This window comes from Lindgomyces ingoldianus (genome assembly GCF_010093535.1).
Source record: "Lindgomyces ingoldianus strain ATCC 200398 unplaced genomic scaffold BDR25scaffold_22, whole genome shotgun sequence".
In the NCBI taxonomy this organism is placed as follows: Eukaryota; Fungi; Ascomycota; class Dothideomycetes; order Pleosporales; family Lindgomycetaceae; genus Lindgomyces; species Lindgomyces ingoldianus.
In genome coordinates this window covers 771,742-795,215 of record NW_022985183.1, presented here as the reverse complement: position 1 = coordinate 795,215, position 23,474 = coordinate 771,742, and the positions used below count along the sequence as shown (strand labels likewise).

Genomic DNA, 23,474 nt, shown 5'->3' with positions numbered 1-23,474 from the left:
CAACTTGAGAGGGGAATAGTGTCCGCAATTATTGTGCTTGTTAAAATCGACTAAGCGGGTAAGATTAGCACTACACATACGGATCAGAGGGAGGACAAAATCCCGAACTTCTTACGGGTGGGTACCAGTTAGTATGACGTCATCATCGTGGTAGGCAACACCTCGCAACGCTGGTTCAATTTTCCCTCTTTTGGGCAGGACATAACATGCCTAAATTCTCACTCCTTCGTGCCATGGCTCCTAGTATTGAAAATAGTGGCGCAGCCGAGACCTTTCATGTACCTACCTAGCACTCTCCGTAGATCCGTGTATACGACTACCAGTAATACTTGTATCTCACGGTTACCATTACACCGTGGATTTCAAGCGTACCAAGCAATATGTCTTGCCTCTCTCTGTCAAAGAACTCACGAAGACGATCAACAGCAACTAGGCATCCTTGTCGAGTGATCGTCGGGTTTATTTTTGGCAGAAGGATCGGTAGTGCAGCCTCGTATCGTAACCTTGGAAAAACGTTTAGGACCAAACAAAACAAAAAGTTCCGTGATTTTACTAGCTGCGTGCAGACTTGACATCATACGAACGCTTAGATTGGAGGATAAGGCGACCGTATTTCGCAACAATTCCTTCAATCCCTGACGAATCGCAATCTGATGAATGCGAACTTTGAAGTCTGGAGTTTCCTGAGGTCGGAGTAAGCGAGTGGGCGTTTTTGTGTGGTTTCGTGGGTTTGTGGGTTTGTACTAGGCATACTTAGATAGTTGGGAGGGGTAATTTGTCGGTGGGAGGCTGAGGCAGGGAATATAGATTGACTGGGCTAACACGATGTCACATGGACTTTGCATCGTGCGACCGGGAGGGGAGTATGTGTAAGTCTGGAGGGAGGCGATGCATACTCGCTAAGGATGGGTTTGGGGTATATATTAGACTGCGGGTCTCGCCTTTTCTTCTCGAAACCAAACCACACTCGCTTTTCACACCCTCACTGGATATAAATAGTTCGAAGACTACTACCCTTGCTCCCAGGTTCTCAATAATTTAACGATATCCTTGAAATATTCTATCAACCCTTCCTGTTAGAATATACACTCAAAATGCTGTCCCTAACAAACATCCTAACCCTCCTAACCGTCGCAACATCCGCGCTCGCCACACCCCTCCAACCCCGTGAGAAAAAGCTCGCCTTCCACCTCCACGACATAAACTACTCATCCTCCATGGTATACTCTACTCCAGCCCATCTCGCCACTTACGGAGGCACTATTGCGTTCAACCTCAGCAACGCAGCGGTTCCGTATGTAACGAAGTGTTCAGCGTATGGTATGCATTTGCAGGATATGTTCTATGGGGAGATTGTGTACACTTGCGATGCTCCCGCGGGTTCTACCGGAGTTACGAGTTTCACATATTCGAGGCCCGGGAATGAATTTCAGGTTAATCAGACCTGGACAGGTTATGATGGGTAATTCTCGACCTCCTTCCTTGTCCTTCTCGCTCGCCCTCTGTTTCTGGTCTTGGAATAGCAGATGCCACACGGGAGTATGCATCTCTAACTCTACAGCTTATACTAACTCTTTCCTCCAGGAAATCCTACTTCGGCCGAGGTTCCGGAACAGCAGACCTAAAATGCAAATCCGTGTATTGGCAGAATTCGAATTGGACAATGGGACAGCTATATTCGACAACGACGGTTACCTGTGAACCAGCCCAGTTAACGATTCTGCCAACGGTTATAGAGACGTAGTGACTTGTTGGATCAATGATGAACAGGCCGGGGCAATAGAACCAGTTTTTTTGGAAGTTGATGAGATGTTCAAGGTCGTATCTGTATATATGCATCCATATCCAGAGTAAAACATGAAAGGATTCCAGTGATTTGGCCTATTCTGGTCTAGCTTCTCAGAGTTGGATGTCTCGGCCTTTCCTCACCACTTGCGGCACAGTTTCATTTATCCCTCAGCACCCTAATTCCCTTCAATAGATCTTTTGCATAAACGTGAGGCCTACTGGGTCAGGATTCATCCGCCATGGTGAAGCCAGCTGAGAAATAAGACGTTAAGGGAGTGGCTGTGGGAAAGATAACTGTTTCCGCTTGAAGCGAGCCCATTAGAAGGCTTTATCAAAATCAGGGAGAGAAAGAAAAGGGGCTACCGATTCATGGAGGGACTAAGAAAATGGCGTTACCTATGATGAACTGATTGATTACTTACAACGCCGACGCCAATGAACGAGACCCTTCCGGCTAGGTCCCATTGATGCTGGCTGCGAAGAATGACCAACTTGTCACGGCTGACCTACTGCTGGAACATGGCCCGTGATCAACTATCTAATAAAAGCAAAGGCCGACCCTAGTTTTGCTTTATGACGTGAGGCGACGCCAATATTCACAGCCGTTCAAGCAGACAGCCTGAAATCTTCGAAATATTGCTACAGGTAGGGGCCCTTCCCGGAGTGCAGACTAAGAGCCTCAAAACGCTGCTATACACTACCACAAGTATAGGTAATATTGAAAATAGTAAAACGACTCCTAGGCCTTAGCCTGGACATTAACGAAGGAGACGGTATCGACAATTCCCTTCTTTGAGGTGTAGCTTGTAGGGGACCTGTCGACACCTGAAAGCTACTGGCCGATGCCGGGGGTTGATGGCAAACACTCGAGGAAATCCAATGTCACTCTTTTACATTGGGGATGCCACAAACCCACGCCGGATTCTGAACGCCTTGTAGAATCCTCATTAGCGACGGCGCAAATCCTTTTGCACTGGCTTTTCAAACAAATTACTCCCCGTTTCACCCGGCATGTGCAGCAGGCGATATCGAAGTAATAGAAATGTGTCTCAAATCTGCGAGGCTTAAGGGTAGTGAGGAAAATCAAGACGTCCTTAGATGAGAGGACAAAGGGAATAGCCTAATTTCCAATGCTGTTATATCTAAGCATCATTTAATCATTGTGCTTCTCTATGACATGGGAGCTGACATGAAAACCCTTGACGAGGTTGGGCGGAACCCCCTGCACGCCCACATTTCTTTCTAAAACGAAGTTGGATTTTGACTGGGTGAAAATTTTGATACAGATGGGTTTCTCGTATGGTAAATCTTACGCTGGGCGAGGGTGTCGATCCAGATTATGGACGAGTATGCATTTGTCGGCCATCATCTTTTGCTTTCCATCTTCCCTCGTTCTGGGCTCCCCCTTTGATTAGAAAGTTCTAGAGTCTATTCCGTTCCGCTTGTCAACACAAATATCCTCTTGGTGGTATCGGTGTAAATGCTCAAGTCCGTAATCTGCCTGGTTGGGATTTTACCTCTAATGTAGAGATAAAGAAATCCTCAAGAAATGCAGATCTGAAGGTGCTGAACGAAGGTTGAACCAAATGTGGAGGTTGGGCAAAATCTGTGCCGAGGTCAAGCTATGTTAGAATAGGCAAGGGAAGCACTGGGATAAACTGGAATGGAATAGTGCTAGGCGATATCTTGACTAACAATTGACATAGCAACATGAAATGTGAGGCCTCACCGACTATGAGCCCGCCCATCTACCCATTACCAAATATTATTTGACATTTCTATCCCTCAGCCAAGCCTGCATCAAATGCGCCCAATCCCTCACCACCCGCCATTACTGCGTAATCACAATGTCCATCAACAAATCCTTCTCCATCCCAGTCCAATACCTAATCCAATTAAAAATTGCCCTATGCCAAACCAAACTATTCTCCCTACTTAGCACCCAATGGCCCTCATCCGGAAAATGCAAAAACCTGCTCGGAACCCCTAAACTCTGTAATACATTAAACATCATAACGCCCTCCGCAATCGGCAGCCTATAGTCCAAATCATTGTGGACTACAAAATGCGGAGTGCTAAAGTTCTTGGCGTGGAAGAGGGGGTCGTAACGTTCGTAGTTGTCGCGATTATCCCATATAGTGCCGTTTTGGTCTTGTTGGATGAACCAGAGTTCGTCGGTGCCGTAAGAGGATTCTTGCGAGAGCTTGCCGTCGTGGGTTACGAGGGCGCGGAATTTGCGGCCGAGGGGTTGGCCTTGGATCCAATTCATCCTAGGGGTATTAGTAAAGTGAGGACAGAAAGGTAAAAGGGAGAGGGATGGGCAACTTACATGAAGCCACCGTAACTAGCACCGACAGCTACCGCGTTTGAAGTGTTAACGTAGCTGACATTGGCTTCCAGATACTCGTACAGTTTCTCGAGGTCTCGGTACGGTGTCCCGCCCCAGTTACCCTGGATAGCATCGGTGAATCTCTGGCTGTAGCTAGGAGTCCCGGTGAATTGTGGAGATGTGACGATATATCCCTGATCAGCCCACATGCGCAGATTCCACCGTGTGCTCCAACTGTCGCCCTGGGAGCTCTGTGGACCACCGTGCACGTTGAATACCAGTGGATACGACTTGTCAGGGTTGAAGTTTGTCGGATAGAATACGAAACATTGGATCATGTCGCCATCGCCACCTTCATACCAGAAATTAGACACATCTTTTGGCCCAAGACCTGCGAGCTCTGGATCAGCTTCATTTGCCGTGAAGAGCACATTCGGCTTCTCTCCGGGTTTGATGGTATAGAACATCCTGCTAGTCCAGCTCGATGCCGAAGAAACAAAAAATGAGCCGCCTGGCAACACGGCGAAGTCAGATATCGTAGTTTCGGGGCCTGTAAAATTTGTCGGTTGGTAGGAAGATTTCGCATATATTGGGATAGTCCAGAGTCGCACTGAAGCATGAAGCTCGGACGCAATGATCAGATTCTCGCTATCCAGACTCCATTGCAAAAATGCTGGGCTGGAGTCCCAGTCCTCAGCTACAGGAATCACATTTGCGTGCAAGCCAGTAATCTCAGCGAAGTAGCACTTGAAGCGGTCGGATTCGTAGGCAATGCCGTCTTGCTGGCAATATGCAACTTTCTTCCCATCCGGAGACCATCTTGGTGATGCAGAAGCGCCCTTTGCGGTGTCAGGCGCGGTCGTGTCAGGACCATTGATTCGGTCTGCGGTGAGGGAAGCATCATGGGGAACAAGGTAGATGTAGCTCGCCGTATAGTTAGCTTTTGGGAGTTCCGGTGCTTTGGTGAGAAAAGCTACAGTGTTGCCGTCCGGAGAGAGATCGTAGTCGCCTTGGTCACCAAATGGCTGGACCGGAGATTCTGGTCGAGTGACGGGTGCCTGCATACCCCAAAGAAGATTTTTTATGGTCCCGTCAAAGGTGTACGACCCACCATACCCGGATGAGAGAATACCGCTAAATATGGCATAACGTTCGGCTGTAAGGTAGACATCCCAGTGGCGGACGAAATTGGCGTCGTACAGTTGCCCTGTGCTCCGTGATTTGCTGGCGAGGTCAGGATTGTAGGCAGACCCATTGTTCGCGTAGGCGAGGCAGTTTACGATGAATTTGATGGCGCCAGAGTCAGTATTGACAGCTTTGAGGCCTTGGAAGGGTGCGCCGAGGGACGCGACCAGAGTGCTGTGCTCGGTGAGAAAAGTACAACGAAGCTCCATTATCGCTGAGCCTACGGTGAAAAGTTGCTAGCTCCAATATCGGCGGTGTACAAGGTCACACCGCCGGGAATTTCGTCGTTCGTGCCATTGATATAGAGAATACTCGTGTTGGAGGGGCCGACCCATACAACTTCGGAAATGCCAGAATCGAAAGGAGCAGCAGTGATGTCGCCGCTGTCAACGTTCATGAGCTGCCACTTGGTTGAGGGTTTGTGAGTCGTCCAGTTGTAGCTAGTGGATGTAAAGAGAGCCCATTCCTGAAGAGAACTTAGCATTGAAGACAAGATTGAGTAGTAGTAACTGTGCGTGAAACCTACTCCACTGGGATTGACATTCGCAGTGCTTCGTCTGGGTGCTGCGAGCATCTGCCTTCGAGCGCGTCAGGATTAGATTAAACTGGGGGGAACGGGATACAAACTCTGGGGTAAATGCCAGCACAGATCCTAGCAGCAGCGTGCCAACAATAGCCTGAATTAGAGCCATTCTGGAAATCAATTACTAGTGAAGGAGTAAAGAGAGGTAAGAAGAGGGACGAAGTCAGAGTCCAGAATTGGTGCCTGAATGACTATGACGTGCTATTTCTGCTTTCCAGGTCCTCGGATGACGGATCAACAAACAGTGCGACGTTCCATCTCGCGTTTGGTGGTGATTGACCGTAATCACTCCGCACCTTCCCTTTTAGCCAAGCGACAATGCACCTCGACCGGCTCACCTCGGCATCCCTGGGCACGAAGGATTCACAATAATGAAGGGAACAAGCTTACCGGCATCAATCCTTGCATGTATTCGTAAGATTCTTCTTGAAGTTGGTTTGGTCGCCTGACAATTGCAGAGTAGCGGAAATTTTAGCATGAAGAAAAAAAAGCCAAGGATTATTATTGGCATTGATTCGAAACCGGGACGAGATGTACGCATTCAGTGGTGTTGTATCTTATCCTAACCAAAGGCCCCAGTGCTTCGAAACACTGGCGAGAGAACTTCCTTTTTATATATCCAAGAAACAGGATTCCTCAAGGCTTCCCTATTGCTAGTAAACATTCCACTGATCCAGCCGTCATGCGATAACAAAGCATGGCACTCTGCAGGTGGGAAGCCTAGCAGACTAAAAAGGTAGCCAGTGCCCGTATAGATAGACCTTCTTCGCATTTCACAAGGACATACATGGATTAGGGTCGTTATTTAGACTCATGGTTGGCCGAGGGACTTCCCAACAAGGGCAGCGGATCCAGGAACTGTGTTGATTTCGCATTGCCTGACCGTTATCTGCGCCATGAGCCGCAATCAATTCCCTCTGGCTTAACCAACTCACACTGTAGGACCCGGCATCGCATAGCTCGTAGGAATGGGATATTAAGGCTACAAATTACAAACAGGTTAGCAATAACTTATAACACTGACAGGAGGGATACATAAGTTCAACTTAATTCCCGGATCATTCGCGCTATATCCTCCCAGCAATTGAATCATCGGCCCCTGACTCCCATTGCCTCCACTAGCGACATTCACATTCGCACCGCTAATAGAGAACTGTACGCCTTTCTCTTGACTCGCTTGTTGCAATGCAATCCGCTCAACCCGCAGCAAATTTTGGCCGCTCGGAAGACTCTTCGAATGTTTGAAAGAATATTGTCAATCTGCATAGGCTAGTTCATCGCGCCGAAAGAAAATGTTGGGCCGAGTTGCGAGATCTTGAACCAGGATCCGGGGCCATTGTGTGCACAAACAGCTGAAGGAGCTTTAGACATGTAGACGAGAATGGGACCTACAGTCACCAACTCCGCTCTCTAGCTACTATAGAACTGCCAGTGGAAATCGCCACGGCACAAGGTCAATGCTAGAGCGGGCCGGCTGTCTTCCCTGGTAGCATACCCAAGGTGTTCGCCCACTTCTCAAGATATAAGCATATCCATCCTAAGACTTGGAAATGGGCTTTTCCTGAAGTCTGGCTAATGCATCTCAGCCCAGTTAACGTGTTTTACCAGTCATCTGCCAGCCCCAAAACTTACCAAAAATGAGAAGATATGTGCCTTAATATCTTAGCATCGCCTTAATTACAACGTCGAAAAATGTATCCCTCGTCTTAAATACCTATTTTAGGATTCCTGCTAAAGGCTCCGAGGTAATAGACCTAGCTGTTATTAAGACGTTATGTTTCTCACCTCTAAGCTTTAGTTGAATTGCTATTTCTTAAGATTTAGTTAATGAATAGCCTTTAAGTTTAAACTAGAGTCTTACATGAGGCATATGAGACTTGTTATAAAATTTTAAAACATATTATGTCGTTGAGATATTAGGGTACAAAATTTCTCATTTTTGGTGAGTTTGGGGCTGGCGGATGACTGGCAAAACACGTTAACCTCGCTGCACTAAAGCATGCGTTCTATTTAACTTCCTCACAAAGCTACGAGTGTAGCAAGGCACAGCAGAACTCACTCTCAGCACTCTTGCGCTGTCTCACTCTTAGATCCCCACTGCAACGCCCTATCTTTCCTGTATGCTTGCTAACCTCAATAGCTAGCACTAATATTATCTTTGGACGAGCGAGAGGCCCTGTTTGTCTCTTTAGTTTGGCTACAGTGTTGGAACCCGATCCTACCCCTTGCCTCGTCCGGTTCCATGCGAAACAATGCGTCTTTTGCGACGCTGCGACGCTGGCGATTTCGGTCTTGCTCGGTTTTGCAATGAGGCAATCCTCCCTACGCCATCCTTCCACACACATGGGGAGCGGACGCTGACAAGGTCACCTTTAGTGACCTAACAAATAGTACCAGCAGAGATAAGCCTAGCTATAAAAAGATTTAGTTCTGCCGAGAACAAGCTAGATTAGACAACTTAGAATACTTTTAGATTAACACCTGTTGCATTGACAAGGCAAACAAGGTTAAACCCTCGCAGGTTATCAAATCCATGTTTCGCTGGTGCCCCAACTTGACTTAATGCTATGTCTATTTATCAGATGCCCTGTGCTGTGAATGCGTACATCAACTATTACCTGTTAGAATTACTAGAAATTCAACACAACAACCTCTGAGAGGTAGTCTAGGGAAAATTGCAGCAAAGAGCTAATAGCACTTTCTCTGGTAAGTATCTCTTCTTGTTAAGGAGCTAAAGGGGGTGATGGCCTAGGAGGCACTACAGGTCCTTAAAGAAATCCCAACAGAACTAAAAGACGTATATCGTCAGATGATAGAGTAAATCAAACATCTGCAGCGTCAATATCCATAACATTTCCGATAGGTTATGCCCCCTGTTATCGCTGCGTACTGTCCGTTACACTTACAAGAATTGCATCTTTTATCCGGCTTACCTACCGAGGCCCAGGACGTAAATCAAGTTGTGAAGATGTGTAGCTCATTCTTTAAAATACGAGAAGGCAGTTTCTACATCATCCATCAATCTGCTCGAGACTTCCTATCTGATAAACCAAGCCATAGCATCTTCCCGTGCAGGATTAGGGATATTCACCATTCCATCTTCTCGAAATCACCCCAAGTCATGTCTAAGACACTCCGGCAAGACATGTACAGCTTTTGTTAGTTAGGGTATCCTACCGAGCAGTCTAAGCAACCAGACCCAGACCCATTAGCAGCATCACGTTACTCGTGCATCTACTGGGTCGACCATCTCTGTGAAAATCGTGCATGCGGTCTACATGATGGAGGTACTATTAACAAAGAGGATGTTCCTCTCCTGGCTAGAAGCACTTGGCCTCTGTAAGAGCATGCCGCGGTGTGTAGTTGCGATGACGAGACGTAAGACTGTAGCAGAGGTAAACCGAGATTAGCGATTATATCTATGCATATTATCTGCTAATACAGGCTATGGAAGAATAGGTTCACACGCACTGATCAAGCTAGTGCGGGATGCGCGTCAATTTTTCGTGTCTCACAAGTGGGCAATGAAGAAGAGCCCTCTTCAGGAATATGGCGCTACAATCCTATTCAACCCAATTTGCAGTCTGATAAGAGGTCTTTTTAAGAGAGAAGGGCGGGATTAGATCACAATAAAGCTAGCTATGGAAGAGAAATAGAGCTCGTGCCTCCAGAAGCTCAAGGGCCATAGCGCGTAGTCCGGCTCAGAGCCTTCTCTCACAACTCGAACCGGCTGGCGCAGGGTCAGGTGACAAGACCGTCAAGATCTGGGATGCAAGCAGCGGCGAGTGCCTCCAGACGCTCGAGGGCCATAACGCGTGGGTCAAATGACAACATGGTCTACCAAGGCCTAGGCTGGAGTTCAGATCATACATGGATAGTATACAACCTGGGGAACCTGTTATGGCTACCATCAAAAGATAGACCATCGTATTTTATAGTATCTACGAATATGATTGGTATTGGTACTAGTCATGGAAGGGTATGGATATGTAAGGTTGAACGTAACAAGCTTAATGCGTCCTAGGGCATCAGAGCATTTATGTCATTGTTATTTACTATAATATATTTATTATTCTCTCTCTATTTCATAGGGCCGGGAATTTGCATGAATATATAGCTTGCCAATTTGCCACAGCGAAGCTTCAAGCATACCATCACTAATGTAAGAAGACGCCCACCAGAATTACGTGTTAAATATTTGCCACGGCACATGAGTCTTGCTAGAGGCAGACGAACGCCTCGATCATGCTACTGTAGCAGGGGGGACGGCTGACCCGCTCCAAACTAAGCCTTGTAAGGCGGCGATTCTGCAAGTGTTCTCAGAGAGTTTAGTAAGTTGACTAGAGGCATAACTAAGGCTGTGGGGCTAAGACTGGCCTGCTTGCTAAGTCTCTGCGCAACCATAGCTCAACAACCACTCTAGGGAAACTACACCCTGAGTTAATTTATGCGAGGTGGAGTTGGTTCTGTACTAGCCTGAACCGGTTATCGCCATTATTATTAGAGGTATCGATCAGTGTGGCGACACTGCATGGATTTCCGCGAGATAGCAAATACCATGTTAATAGTTACTCCTAAGCATTGTAGCAAAGCTCTAAAGCTTTGATAAGACGCTATTATTAGTATAAGGAGTGGTAACAGTTTAGCGGTGGTGCAATGGAGAAGGAAGTCTGATTTAGTATAAAAAGAGGCACTTTGTAAATTAAGCGCAAAGGTAACGGTGCGAACGTAGTTTTAGGCTAGAAGGGTTCTACTGTTCAGGAATAGTTACAGAACACAATATATATAGGACTATTATAGATACTAACGTGTCCGTAGAGTCTGAGTTGCTTGAAGTCAAAGTACCCCTCATACTTCTCAGCGCGGTGGGTTTCTCGGGACAAAGGGGATAGACCTAAGGCTACAAGGCCAAGAATGGTTTAAAATTTCTTCATGCCGCGTATCTCTCTATAACTGAGATTGCGATAAACAACTACAACACCCTGCCTCTTTGCGAACTCTTATACATGTCGTATTTCCCCAGGCAATTACATTCAACACGTGGATGTTACCTAGTTCGTGTGTGATGCAAGCGGAATAGGTGGCCTCTCCACGAAGAAACGCGATTCACCAACATTGTGACCTAGTATTCTTGGAAATCACCCCCACTCGGAAGACGAAAACCGAGATCCCATCTGCTCAAATTCGCCAAGACCAGCTCGAAAGTGATTGTGAGATGTTATAGGCCGCCTGGGAGTCGTATCTACCCATAGCCCTATGTTAAGTTGAGAGATTATGCTGTGGAAGGTTAAAACATTTGAACATTGGTCATGCTTTCTGGTGTTCAAAGCCGAAAAAATTGAAGGAGGGCACGGAAACCTGGTCGGGGCCAATGTCAGGCAATTCGTGTTCGGTTGAGATAATGTCTCAGATCCTCCACCCTCCACCCTCCGCTTTTTCCAAGTATCTGAGCGGAACAGTCAAAAAAAGTGGGCCAGGTACGTAAGACGTGATCCACCGGGAATGATTTAAAGGTGAAAGATTGACGACGGCCATTAGCGTGCGATCGTGGCGCATCGCTGGACACAGTCAAAAGAAATCCTCGGAATAAACAAAGTATTTTCGGCATGCTTCTTTCGGAGTACCCGGCGGACTGGGACCGATAAGCATGAACAAGCGGGGCGTTCCGCCACTTTGGAAGTCAAGAAAAAACATTGAGACGACTTCTGAGAAACAATGAAGGAATAAGCTTGTCTCAGGCTAGCCATTGAGAAGGATGCGATGAAAATAAGACTGCGCCTTCAGGGATTCCTGCATCGATATGCGAACCCTGGAGTTGGCGGGGTTCACTGGCAGCTCACGAACCGAGCCGAAGCTTGGGCTTACCGGTTGTGCTATTTGCCATTCGACAGCACACGATCACTTTGGCTCCTCTTCAACCGCAATTCGACGACATGGCATTCTGCACTGGCAGAGGGCCTGAGATGGGGGGTGAAAATAGATGCAGGGTGAAAGTGGATGCAGGATGAAAATGGATGGATGGTGGCAAGCCGGAGGATGTCGAGATGGCGCGTGATTGCCACTAGTTCCATGAGTTTACTCCGACTGCGCATGAGTTCACACCGGCCACATGCAGTGTTGACTCAGACTTCGATTGGACGGCCTACCTCCTCATCTTTCTCTCTCCCCGTCTTTCTCTCTTCTCTCTCCCTCTCTTCTCTCTTCCCTCTTCTCTAGACTCTAGAATGCCCTCAAGGCTTCACGTCACACCGCCATGACACAACGCCGCCTCCCAGTCAAACAGCTGGTGATCTTATGTAAGTTCTACGTCCAAACTTGACCAATCTTCAAGTGGGACTGCTAAAAAGCACACCCAGCGATATGTCGCTTCGCTGAGCCCATCGCTCTTACCTCCGTGTTCCCCTACCTCCCTGAAATGATCGAGTCGTTTGGAGTCCCGAAAAACGATATTGCGCGCTGGGCGGGCGTGACGTCGTCTGTCTTCTCCCTCAGCCAATGCTTGACAGGCATACCATGGGGTGCTGCGTCTGACCGCTTTGGGAGGAAGCCTATTATTCTTATTGGATTGATCAATACCATGATCACAACCCTGATCTGGGGCTTCTCGACTAGCTTACCCATGGCCATCACAGCTCGCACCCTGCAAGGCTTGGGGAACGGGAATATTGGCATTCTGAGAACTGCCGTGGCTGAGCTTTGTCCATGGAAAGAATTGCAGCCTCGAGCATTCAGTATCATGCCTTTGGTCTACACCATTGGTGCCATATTTGGACCGGTATACTCGTCTTTTACAAATTACTCACTGGTGCTGACCGTAGGTGTTAGACATTAGGTGGCGTTCTATCGAACCCTCTTCATATAGATGCACAAAAACCACATGGAGATAGGTTTCTCGAAAGATACCCATATGTACTGCCCAACATTGTTGCTGCCGTTCTTTTTAGCATTGGCATTGTCACTGGCTGGCTTTTCCTAAAAGTATGTCTAATATCACTCTTCACTGCGCTCCATTAACATAACTAGGAATCTCTTGAAAGCAAGAAATACGATCGAGACTTGGGCTTGATTATTGGCGCTAAGATCGCTGCCTGGGTTCGCAAGGCCTTCAACCTCCCTAAGCGACAGAAGAAGTCTCACGCTGAAAGGGAACCGCTACTTTTCCACCAGAAAGCACCCGATGATGAGGAAACAGCGCAGGACCCCATAATCGCCGCCGAAATCGAAAAGAAGCCGAGGTTGAGGGATGTGCTAACATGCCAGACGACCTTAAATTTGGTCGCCTACACCTTTATAGCGTTATACTCTCTGGCTTACGATCAGGTAAGTTCCCTGTAGTACTTAATACTGAGCGTATCCATAACATCATCCATGCAGCTTCTTCCCGTCTTCATGCATCACCCTCCACAAAGCATCGACGATCCCGGAGTAAATCTGCCACTTAAATTCAGTGGTGGCTTCGGTCTCAAGAATGGACAGATCGGCGTTCTCTTCACCATCTTCAGCATATCCTCAACTCTGTGCCAGTTTCTCGTCTTTCCCCCCTTCACCCGCTATTTTGGAGTTCTTCCATGCCTCCAGATGGCTATGCTGATCTACCCTGTCGTCTTCATCATCACACCATTTACCTCTCTGCTCCCTACTCAGTTCTCCCAACAGGTTGCTATTCTAATCTTAATGATGATTCGAGGCGTAGGCGGCACATTCGCCTTCCCAGCATCAACCATCATGCTAACAAACAGCGCTGCCAGTCTCCGGGTTCTCGGAACTGTCAACGGTCTTGCAACCAGCGTCTCCGCTGTAGGTCGTGCTGCAGGGCCCTCAATTGGCGGTGGAATCTTTACTTGGGCCGTCAAGCGAGGGTACGTCATCCCCCCATTTTGGGCGCTGGCTGCGATCGCGCTTCTAGGCTTCATTCCGACATTGTGGCTAGTAGAGGGCAAGGGGTTTGGGGATGATCCAGATTCGGATATGGAGAGTGTTGTCTCTGCTTCTGCTTCTTCAGAAGAGTCGGGTGAAGATGGAAAATTAGGGGGTGCAGACGATGATGAGGATGCTGTGGCTTCGGAATGCGATTACGGGGAATCAACCAACCTGCTTTCTTACACCAGTACTCGATCTAGTGTAGCGATTGAATCCGAGGATGAAGCATTCTGGAGCGAAGAAGAAGGACCAGGAAGACACCACATCCGCTGGGGCACCGGGAGCAGCATAGCGCAAGTCAGGAGTCATTCAGCGAGACGACGGGGGACCCGGAATGGTAGACCCCTGCGAAGGAGATCTTCTGTTCCGGTTGGCATGGGTGTTGGCTTCCGACGCCTTAGCTCGAATCTGGGTGCGTCAGGGATTGGACCTGGTGTGGCTAGTTGGGGTGGTACTTGAAAGGGCCTTGATGCAGTCGGATATGGCTTTGAGGACACAAGGAGATGATGATAAATCTTGAGCGATTAGACTCAGATCTTGCGCTCTCAACAAGCCCTGCTCACGCAAGCATTTCGCGGATACAGAAGCTAGTATAGATGTTTCTCCTAGCAGCACAAGTTCTCGAGTAACTAGGCAATACATCGCAAGAGCAGGGATAGACAGATTATAGCCAAGGCATATATGTCCCGTAGAATGAATGACAAGCAATTGGGTTTCCCTCTTTTGCAACGGGTTCCAGCCCAGCATATTTAATGCTCATTCTCCTAGTCGTATTCCCTCATCATTATAGGCTGTCACTCTCTCTACTTCACATCAACCTTGCTAGTTGAAGAGCAAAGGACGATTTTGTCTGCTTCATCCAATGGTGGCGCAGCCCGAACGCTACGGCACGGGATAAGCTAAACGGAGCACCCAGGTCTCAGAAGAATTCTTGAGACCCTCTTATTCTGAAGAACTACTTGGGCTCTATGGTAGAGATGTGTATGGTAATGCTTTTGAGACTTCAGGTTCGTGAATGCAAGCTTGAATGAACACCACCTTAGCATGTGTCGTAGAGCAGGAGCTTGAAAATGGCTCTCCGCATAAACCCCTCATACAGAGGAAGACGATAGCAGAAATGAGAAAGAGGTTTATAAGAGGTTAAATAAAGGTAGAAACCTGAGACGTTTACGATTGTTTGAATAAAGATGTAGAGGGAGGGAGAGAAGGAGTAGGGAGATGAAAGAGAGTGAGGTTGTGGACAGGGTCGTTTGAGCAGTAGTGGAGAAGGCGTGCTTAGTGCAGGGACATTGGTTGGAGAAGGATGAAGTGTGTCACTCTTATTGTTGCCAAGAACCGCACGCTGTTGCGTAGTCGAAGGTAAAATGTTCAAGCGAACGGTCTCGCTCTCCTACGGTTGCAGTATATTTGGATACGAAACATGTCTCAAAGTCTTGACTACCTGACTATTAAAGATTTTGCATAGCTATTCATAGGGCTGAAATTTTCAACGGCGGCCTATGTGGTAGTAGTGTAACGAATATGAGCTGTTTCGAGGTTAGCAGGCATATTAATACGCTTGATTAGTTCCTGGCTCAAAGCCAGATCCTTAGCCGAGCTACTGTCTTGCATTTTCGAAGTGGTCAGAGAGAGCCTCAGAAGGCCCTGAATCAACATCGGCTTGATTTTGCGCGAATATCCCTTTGGAGTTCGGGAAATAATGGTGTCCAAGCCGCATCCGTCTTTATTGAGATTGGAAGAGCGAAGAATTTTACCCCTTCTACTCAATCATTCCTCGGCCGTAGTTTTTGAAAAAAAAAAAAAAATTTTTAAATTTTAAATTTTACGTAAAGGGTCGTTGTATAGCGTTCTTAGTTGAATTGAAATGAAGACACGGCAAGCAAGACTAGTGTTGATAGCGAAAGAGCATGTTTCACCATAACTTCTTTTATCATCTTACTACAATTCACTCCTAATTAGGAGGGATTACAGGATCAACAAAATGTAAGAAAACATCGTATTGTGTAAGAGTCTCAATTAAGAACAAATGTAGTTAGAGTTTGCAATAGCTATTTCAACTACTTCTAATGAAGGCTTGTTCAAAGACTAACACTGACAAGTAATCCAGCACCTGATCCTCTGCTAGTCCGCTGCATCCAATCCCCAGAGATATCACCATCGTGCAACAATACAGCTCTTCTGGTTTCCTTCGACATTTCCTTCGACAAAAACTGTACGGCCGGGTGGTAGTGCAGCGGAAGAGTGTTGTATTGATGTGGAGCCTCTAAGAGAGCCTTGAGAAATAGAGAGGTACAGTCACTAGTAGACAGTGACTTGGCCTGGTTACAAAAACACTTCAGATCTACAACATCTCTTCAAGGGTAATCCTTGGATATCATCGTAAGCCTTTTTTATTTCAGACTTAAAAAAGCTCGGAATTGGTGCATTTTGTATAGAGACGAGAGATAGTATTTCCATGAATGTGTAAGGATTCTAGATAAAAGGGCACGAGTAGCAACATAGAGTTCTGGAAAGGGTCAATGAGGTCTATTCAACGGGGGTTGATGAGACGAATCGCTGCGGAGCCGAAGTGGCCACGATTCGTCTTATTAAGGCTATGATGGTGAAATAAGCGCTGATAGGGGGCCACCCAGCCTTACATTATCCCCCTTTTTGTCAAGCTTTCGTCCCGAAAGCTAAAATAAGATCATAGATTCAGGTGTGAATACCCCTAAGATTCACATGTTCACCATGTGAAGTGAAGGTGAAAGACGGTGGTAAAGTGAGAGAGTTAGTGAAGCAGGTAACAAAACACGTGACGCGCTAGTTAACAAGCAGCAGCGGTGAAGTAGACTATAGGAATCCCGCCCACCTCTGGAGACCATCACTCCTTTCCTCCACTCCTTCGCCGTAGTAAGTTTCAGCGTATGTGGGCCCCCCACATTCTAGGCCAAATTAGCGCAGTCTAGCAGACGTTGGCTCTCTCCAGCCTTCGCTAACTTCTTTTGCAGCACCTGGCCTCTCTCCGCGCCCTTTGGTTCCGCTCTGGCTCGTCTTGGCTCTCCGTAAGCTCTCTCTAGCTTTGTTTTGCCTCTGTTTAGCGCAAAGAACCCCTTTTCAACCTCCTTCGGCACAATATATGGTGGGTCTCAGCATTGCCAAGCGTCTTCAATCTCCCGCTGCTTGTGCTTGCTTCTCCTTGCGGAAAATGGACTCCTTGGTGCGGTCACGACCTTTGAGCACCACTCCAGTGGCAGTACAGTCATCCTCGCCAGAGCGAGCGCGCAATTTGTTAGAAAGCTTCAGAGTGTGGCTAGAAGAGCCAGCCAGCGCCAAAAGGGGACCAAGAGAGCCAAAGAGCGACTTACCAGCGCAGCAGGGCAATCATCAGGTTGGACTTGTCCACGACAGCCCGTTTGGCCTGGGCAATGTTGGAAGCGACCGTCGCATCGTTATCTCCAACTATGGCCTCCTCCCACTCCAACAACAAGCGCTCAAGCCTCACGTAGTCCTGGCGAATGTACTCTGGAGGCTATAGGATAGTTAATAGAATCAAAGAGGGCCTAAGGAGGCCAGACCAGACTCAGGCACTTACATGGAAGCAATTCTGGTCAAGTTGCATGCAATGGAGATATTTGTTGAAGTAGGTGCCGTTGATTTAGAAGGTCTCGACTAAGGTTTCATCCTTGGGAAAACGACAGGGATAATCATCAACATTGAACTGCCCTTTGGCAAGCTTGTCGAGGCAGCGCGTGCATGCTTGACGGCATCGGCTTGAGGACGCTTGGCAATGCTGAGACCCACCATATTGTGCCGAAGGAGGTTGAAAAGGGGTTCTTTGCGCTAAACAGAGGCAAAACAAGGCTTGAGAGAGCTTACGGAGAGCCAAGACGAGCCAGATCAGAACCAAAGGGCGCGGAGAGAGGCCAGGTGCTGCAAAAGAAGTTAGCGAAGGCTGGAGAGAGCCAATGTCTGCCAGACTACGCTAATTTGGCCTAGAATGTGGGGGGCCCACATACGCTGAAAACTTACCACGGCGAAGGAGTGGAGGAAAGGAGTAATGGTGTCCATAGGCGGGCGGGATTCCTATATAGGCTACTTCACTTTCACTGCTCATTGACTAGCGCGTCACGTGTACTGTTGCCTCCTTCACTGACTCTCTTACTTCACCACCGTCTTTCACCTTCACTTCACATGGTGAACGTGCGAATCTTAGGGATATCCACACAGGAATCTATTACCCTATTTTAGTTCTCGGGACGAAAGCCTGACAAAAAGGAGGATAATGTAAGGTAGGGTGGCCTGTTTTAACCCCTATTAGGGCTTACGTCACTATCTTAGCCTTCATAAGAAAAATTGTGGCCACTTCGGCTCGGTAGCGGTTGGTCTCACCGCCCTGTTGAATAGACCTCATTGGCCCTTCCCACCACTCTACGTTGCTACTAGTGCCCTTTCATCCAGAATCCTTACAGAATGAAGTCAACGACGATTAGGGGGTTTTTTAGTAGAGGGGGGAACTTAGGCTTTGAATTGGTGCTAAGTGGATGGGTTTTGAGGACAATATTATGCTGCTTGAATAATTTACAAAATACAGGGATTAGCTACAAGACTTGAAAATTCAGGCACTACAGTTAGAGAAGAACTAGTTTAAGATAGGGTAATTTACATAAATTACAACAGTTGTTAAAGAGCTGTCAAAACTAAATGAGATTGTTATAAATATTAATTTCTAAAATAGATACAGAATACGCTTCCCTTCAGGCGTACGGCCTACGTTACGTAGCGTAGAAATCTCTTCGTTTTACAGTACTATCATAGCTTATATATTGATTATATTCACATCTCAACAGCATCCGTAACTACGGCCTAAGGGCCGTTGACAACACTGACGTCGCCTTCTGATCGCGCCCGCTTGGCCTGATTATCTAGATGTTCTACAGATGACGAGATATGCACTGAACCTCCCGAATATGTATCATCGCCTCGAGGGTCAAGATTATCAAGATCTATTCACTGCCAAAACTTAATCTACAATTCATTCTTAGTCTGTGAATAGTAGACTCTAAATCCTCTACAAGGGACATTTTCCAGTGGGATCCTTCCTGATCTTAACGTGCCCATCTTGCTCCTCCACTCTCTTCAACCACGCCCTCACATTCCCGTCCACTTGAAACCCTACTACCTCTGCCGCGCTCGTATATGCATACAATGCAATATCCGCAATCGAGAATGCATCGTCAACAAAGAATTTCTTCCCCTCCAAATGCCTCTCCATGACATCTAAAGCTTCTTGACCTCTCTGCCGCAGCTTCTCCACCTCGCTTTCCGATCGATCGCTAAAGTCGCCCCAATACGTCAAGAATTTCCAGACGGCGACGTACGGCTCATGCGAGTATTGCTCGAAAAAGAGCCACTGCAGGATTTTAGCCCGACCGAGTTTACTTTCCGAGAGGAATTTTGTGCCTTCGGAAAGGTAGAATAAAATCGCATTAGATTCGGCGAGGGGAGTTCCATCATCGAGGATTAGCACGGGGATGCGGCCGTTGGGATTGATGGCGAGGAATTCTGGCTTTCGTGTCTCTGGCGGAGTTGTGAGAATATCGAGGAAGGTTGTTTCATATTCTATTCCGAGGTGCGAAAGCAATAGCCGCACTTTATAGGCATTCCCGGAGGGTACTATGCTTTCGTACAAATGCATAATGTGTTAGGGTTTGCTGGAAATTGTCAAGATTCAGAGGTTGTTCAAGAAAATAATGGGTTCGAGTTGAGTACCGCTCTTGCTCGATAATCGTGTCCATTTTTATTCCGCCTTAGGTGCGTGATGTGTGATTGGAGGGCTTGGTTTGTCATCCCCGGGTCCCATGCCCTATTGAAGAAGATCTGATCTTGGCACGGGAGGTATCCATGAAGCTCATTCAGTACTCATGTTTGCCTGTGTTTAGATCCCGAGAAATATCTCAATTTTGACTTCCGCTGATGTTTTCAACGTGGGCCGGTGGGCTGCATCCCATAGGTGAGAGCTCTCACCTGATAGGTTCCACAAAAGCAATTCCGAAACACGTAACGATCGGCGCCAATTCACCGACCGGCTCTCGGCCCTCGACTTCACCACCTCTTTTCTAGCTATCAACGCCTATATCTGTAAGTACTGATTACGGACGCTATTTTAACGACATTTTTCTTTATTTCCCCCCGCTTTTGTTATCCGCCAAAATGTCCAACCAGCGAAAGAAGTCGCTCCTCATTGGGATCAACTACACCGGGACCAAGAACGCACTCCAAGGGTGCCACCAAGACATCGACAACATCGCTGAGTTTCTCAGCTATCGCGGCTATACGGACGACCACCGCTCGCGAATCGTTCTCTCCGACCTCCGCGGAGTACCATACGACTCACCGTACTACCCCACAGGCCACAACATCCTCGCAGCAATGGACTGGCTAGTCTGCGAACCGAACTCCACGCTCTTCTTGCACTATTCTGGACACGGCGGCCAGATCCAGGATGTTGATGGAAACCGCTCGACTGGTCTTGATGATTCGATTGTGCCGATTGACTTTGAGGAACGTGGACAGATTAGCAGTACCTTGCTTCATGAGCACCTGGTCACGCGGATGGCGCCGGGTTGCACTCTTTTCATTGTCATGGATTGTTGCCACTCAGGCTCCGCTGTGGAACTCCCGTTCGTGTATCGCAGTGATTCCGAGGGCCAGATCAACCTCATGGATAACTTGAAAGCCGGCGCGCAGCTCGTCGGCCAGGCTTCAAATCTCATTCAAGGCGGCTTCTCTTACGAGAAAATTGGCGAAGCGCGGGAACTTTTTGCTGGCGCCACGAGCTTTTTCCGCGGACTAAAACATATGGGTGAGCAAGAGGAGGAGGGGTTGGCGGGTGGGGAGTTTGCGGGTCAGTATGGAAGTGAGCAGAAGATGGTGACGATGTTTAGTGGGTGTAGGGATGACCAGACGAGTGCGGATGCGAGGATTCAGGGTCAGAGTACTGGGGCGATGACGTGGGCTTTCTTGGAGACTATGAAGCGGGACGCAAATCCCTCGTATGTGCAGGTGAGTAATGATATTGGAAAAGGTACCCGCGTGAAAGTATGATACTGACGTTAGAACAGGCGCTGCAGACGACGAGAAAATTACTGGACCAGAGTAAGTATTCGCAGATCCCACAGCTGAGCTGCGGCGTCGAGATGGATCTAGAAAATACGCCATTGATACTCTAATCATGTTAAATTTCAGGGAATATGGGCATTTTGAGACCCCCTCCAGACTCAACATGCAGTTTGGATACCTGATGAAATTAGTCCATAAATCGATGCCATGTCTGCTTCCTGTTGTCATCTCCTAAATCCTCGTTCCGTTTCAATATTCCACTCTCTGCCACCCCATCTCTAGCCAACCCCTACCTTCATCGGCAACCCATGCACAACCCCTACAGCTCTACCCCCCCAGCCTCCTCCCACCCCTCACGGTCGCAAACTGCACAACCCCGTCATGCTTACCCTGCCATTCATGTCGATGTTCGGCAAAGCTCTCCGCTTCCGGTGCCGGGATGCGAGGGAAAAGTCCCATTTTAAGGATGATCTTATCTGGTGTGATTGCAGACTCAGAAAATACCGGACTAGGGTGGTTTTATGTCAGCAGGAAAGATTTGCGGGAGATAGTTCAACGAAAGTCTATCCCACCCCGGGGGTTGCGGGTGGGAAGACGAGATAAACGTCTGGTGGTGAAGGTGGATCGCTGGGATGGCATATATTGATATCTGTTAACGTTGGGGGGAAACGACAAGTGTTAAACCTTGCTCTGACTTACCACCCACACCTGCCACAAAACCCCCTAATCACAACATTCCCACTGCCAGTCTCCCAATCCTCAAACTTCTTCAGCGTCCCCTCTCTATCCTTAACCTCGACTTTCTCTTTCTCAATCACGAAATTAGCAGCGACATACGAGCCCGAAATTTTCCGACAATTAGAGCAATGGCACAGGTGCCCTCTGCGCGTTGTGAATAGCGCCGAGTCGCTGATGGTTACAGCTATAGCTTTGCAGAGACAGGTTCCGGACATGGAGGTGGAGAACATGGAAGGAGGGTAGAGGGAGGGTGCGCCAGTGTAGGGGTTTTTGGGCTCGGACATTGTGCTCTTCAAGGGGACTTGAAGGTGGGCGTTGTGTGTCCTTGGTAGGAAAGAAAAGCGTGGAGTTGAGGATCAGATCAGATTTTGCGGTTGACCAGGCCCGGGGTTTCGGGAATATAGATTAGAGATCTTCAGGATGATGGGATGGGAAGAGTAAGCGCTTGTTCGGAGTTAAATCCCAGCCCCTCACGAATAGATTTCTGGGGCGATTATGAAGTGGGGTAAAGGCTGGTGTTGGTGTGCTCAGCTATACGCATCAGCCAGGTTCGGGACAGGGCTTCCAACGGGCCGTACTACGGTCTGTATAAAGTGAACCGTAACGGTCACGTGTTTAGTACGAACGTACTGAGTTCATGAGCTGCACCGTACGTTAATCATGCCCCAGGTACGGTACGTAGTACAGATTGTATTACCCTTTTAGGAAGTTTGTATGGCGATTCTAGAGGAGTAGGAGGGCTCTGGCGAGTAGTGGACTTATCGCGCAGATTTAGCGCTCCTAGAGGAGCAGGCCAAGGTAATCTGCCTCTGGATCTGCTGTTGGTGTCATGATCAAGGCTCTTAGGGCGCTGCAAAGGTGGTGAGTGGCTATAACTATATTGTTTAGCACCTACTAAGGGAGCGTAAGATTAACTTTGCCCTTAGTTTCCGTACTATCTTAGCTACTAGTTGCGAGTGCGAGAGGTGTTTTAGCGCAGCTAGTTGTACAGTACCTAATAATTAAGGCTATTTGACTCTAGAAGAACTAGCTACAGCACAAGATAGTAAGCAGCAAGCTTTTAGACCTTAATCCTGCGTCTCTAGAGATCTATAGTATTAGTTGTTTTAACCAGAGTACAGCGCACTTTAAGTAAATTGTACTACTTGTACAGATCACGTGAGCTGTAACAGTTATGATACGTATACCTACCTCTCCTTCTCCGTGTCGTACGAACGTACACAAAATCTCACCCTACAAGCCTCGTTGGAAGCGCTGGTTCGGGAGATGAACGTTTCTGAGATCGTACGTTAGTGTGTGTTATTCCCCTTGGACCATTTACTCATCTCGTAATAATATCTCTCATTTCATGCCGGGGTCGTAAATACTGTGGAGATGCTGAGGACACAGGGTGGTGGCCAGGACATTGAAGATTCGGTGGTGATCCAAGGGCTCAAAGGTTGGAGAGAGAGTACTTAGGCCACACAACGCTGATGTTCCCATCCCATACCACTAGCACCAGATTCGGGAACACACCTCTCCGTGGAGCCGACTCTCGATGTGGGGAATGTCACTGATCCGATACTGATATCTTAAAGCTCTAGCAAAAGCCAACCTAGTTCGTGTAACAATATCAGTGGTCCTAAAACATCCCAAAGAACTCCGTCTCAACAACCTCAGCATGGACGCCCACGACCTTACCACTATATACTCCGGCTTCGCTGGCTACGTAACGACCTTCAACTTCCCCAAAACTAGCAATCAACTCAACGAAAGCAGCCGGGTAGCCCTAATCGAAGTCAGCAACCTCGACGAACGCTGTGACGCTTCCCGCTAGACAATGGCATACCT

The 23,474-nt window shown here is 47.8% G+C and overlaps 12 protein-coding genes across 12 annotated transcripts; 5 read left to right on the top strand and 7 right to left on the bottom strand.

The window, feature by feature from the left end:
• Positions 1–966: 966 nt before the first annotated feature.
• BDR25DRAFT_304672 (uncharacterized protein) lies at positions 967–1,937 on the top strand. The gene is made up of 2 exons (XM_033690262.1): positions 967–1,462; positions 1,585–1,937. Exons 1-2 carry the CDS (start codon positions 1,095–1,097, stop codon positions 1,742–1,744), a joined length of 528 nt encoding a protein of 175 aa, XP_033546026.1. The 5' UTR covers positions 967–1,094; the 3' UTR covers positions 1,745–1,937.
• Positions 1,938–2,018: 81 nt separating this feature from the next.
• Positions 2,019–3,536, bottom strand: BDR25DRAFT_356957 (uncharacterized protein; the record flags this gene model as incomplete). The annotated part of the gene is made up of 10 exons (XM_033695735.1): positions 2,019–2,147; positions 2,211–2,289; positions 2,367–2,458; positions 2,546–2,591; positions 2,625–2,908; positions 2,966–3,096; positions 3,134–3,209; positions 3,241–3,289; positions 3,361–3,410; positions 3,438–3,536. 10 exons carry the CDS (start codon positions 3,534–3,536, stop codon positions 2,019–2,021), a joined length of 1,035 nt encoding a protein of 344 aa, XP_033546025.1.
• On the bottom strand, positions 3,479–6,042 carry BDR25DRAFT_264403 (alpha/beta-hydrolase). Its single transcript, XM_033686865.1, has 5 exons — positions 5,930–6,042; positions 5,829–5,880; positions 5,527–5,768; positions 4,118–5,476; positions 3,479–4,058 (listed from the first exon to the last, which is right to left on the bottom strand). The coding sequence occupies exons 1-5, from the start codon at positions 5,992–5,994 to the stop codon at positions 3,620–3,622; spliced, it is 2,157 nt and encodes a 718-aa protein (XP_033546024.1). The 5' UTR covers positions 5,995–6,042; the 3' UTR covers positions 3,479–3,619.
• Positions 6,043–6,885: 843 nt separating this feature from the next.
• Positions 6,886–7,140, bottom strand: BDR25DRAFT_230158 (uncharacterized protein; the record flags this gene model as incomplete). The annotated part of the gene is made up of 1 exon (XM_033685329.1): positions 6,886–7,140. A coding segment is annotated over one exon (255 nt), but the record flags the coding sequence as incomplete, so codon positions are not given.
• A 1,911-nt stretch (positions 7,141–9,051) lies between these two features.
• BDR25DRAFT_229776 (uncharacterized protein) lies at positions 9,052–9,228 on the top strand (the record flags this gene model as incomplete). The annotated part of the gene is made up of 1 exon (XM_033685317.1): positions 9,052–9,228. A coding segment is annotated over one exon (177 nt), but the record flags the coding sequence as incomplete, so codon positions are not given.
• Positions 9,229–9,563: 335 nt separating this feature from the next.
• Positions 9,564–9,873, bottom strand: BDR25DRAFT_372378 (uncharacterized protein). The gene has a single exon (XM_033697225.1). The coding sequence runs from the start codon at positions 9,809–9,811 to the stop codon at positions 9,587–9,589; it is 225 nt and encodes a 74-aa protein (XP_033546021.1). The 5' UTR covers positions 9,812–9,873; the 3' UTR covers positions 9,564–9,586.
• A 2,129-nt stretch (positions 9,874–12,002) lies between these two features.
• On the top strand, positions 12,003–14,511 carry BDR25DRAFT_343948 (MFS general substrate transporter). The gene is made up of 5 exons (XM_033693884.1): positions 12,003–12,181; positions 12,242–12,660; positions 12,711–12,863; positions 12,909–13,205; positions 13,260–14,511. Exons 1-5 carry the CDS (start codon positions 12,139–12,141, stop codon positions 14,262–14,264), a joined length of 1,917 nt encoding a protein of 638 aa, XP_033546020.1. The 5' UTR covers positions 12,003–12,138; the 3' UTR covers positions 14,265–14,511.
• BDR25DRAFT_356954 (uncharacterized protein) lies at positions 14,470–16,262 on the bottom strand (the record flags this gene model as incomplete). The annotated part of the gene is made up of 10 exons (XM_033695734.1): positions 14,470–14,569; positions 14,613–14,704; positions 14,744–14,895; positions 14,964–15,079; positions 15,147–15,246; positions 15,323–15,567; positions 15,632–15,690; positions 15,775–15,816; positions 15,902–16,157; positions 16,207–16,262. The coding sequence occupies 10 exons, from the start codon at positions 16,260–16,262 to the stop codon at positions 14,470–14,472; spliced, it is 1,218 nt and encodes a 405-aa protein (XP_033546019.1).
• Positions 16,263–16,324: 62 nt separating this feature from the next.
• BDR25DRAFT_356953 (uncharacterized protein) lies at positions 16,325–17,431 on the top strand (the record flags this gene model as incomplete). The annotated part of the gene is made up of 7 exons (XM_033695733.1): positions 16,325–16,374; positions 16,439–16,470; positions 16,544–16,599; positions 16,665–16,697; positions 16,734–16,849; positions 16,893–17,304; positions 17,366–17,431. 7 exons carry the CDS (start codon positions 16,325–16,327, stop codon positions 17,429–17,431), a joined length of 765 nt encoding a protein of 254 aa, XP_033546018.1.
• Positions 17,432–18,855: 1,424 nt separating this feature from the next.
• On the bottom strand, positions 18,856–19,528 carry BDR25DRAFT_289409 (putative glutathione S-transferase; the record flags this gene model as incomplete). The annotated part of the gene is made up of 1 exon (XM_033688453.1): positions 18,856–19,528. Exon 1 carries the CDS (start codon positions 19,480–19,482, stop codon positions 18,856–18,858), a length of 627 nt encoding a protein of 208 aa, XP_033546017.1. The 5' UTR covers positions 19,483–19,528.
• A 368-nt stretch (positions 19,529–19,896) lies between these two features.
• BDR25DRAFT_289407 (peptidase C14) lies at positions 19,897–21,110 on the top strand. The gene is made up of 2 exons (XM_033688452.1): positions 19,897–20,849; positions 20,909–21,110. The coding sequence occupies exons 1-2, from the start codon at positions 19,998–20,000 to the stop codon at positions 21,014–21,016; spliced, it is 960 nt and encodes a 319-aa protein (XP_033546016.1). The 5' UTR covers positions 19,897–19,997; the 3' UTR covers positions 21,017–21,110.
• Positions 21,111–21,233: 123 nt separating this feature from the next.
• BDR25DRAFT_289404 (uncharacterized protein) lies at positions 21,234–22,028 on the bottom strand (the record flags this gene model as incomplete). Its single annotated transcript, XM_033688451.1, has 2 exons — positions 21,606–22,028; positions 21,234–21,414 (listed from the first exon to the last, which is right to left on the bottom strand). The coding sequence occupies exons 1-2, from the start codon at positions 21,926–21,928 to the stop codon at positions 21,234–21,236; spliced, it is 504 nt and encodes a 167-aa protein (XP_033546015.1). The 5' UTR covers positions 21,929–22,028.
• Between the last annotated feature and the right edge of the window lie 1,446 nt (positions 22,029–23,474).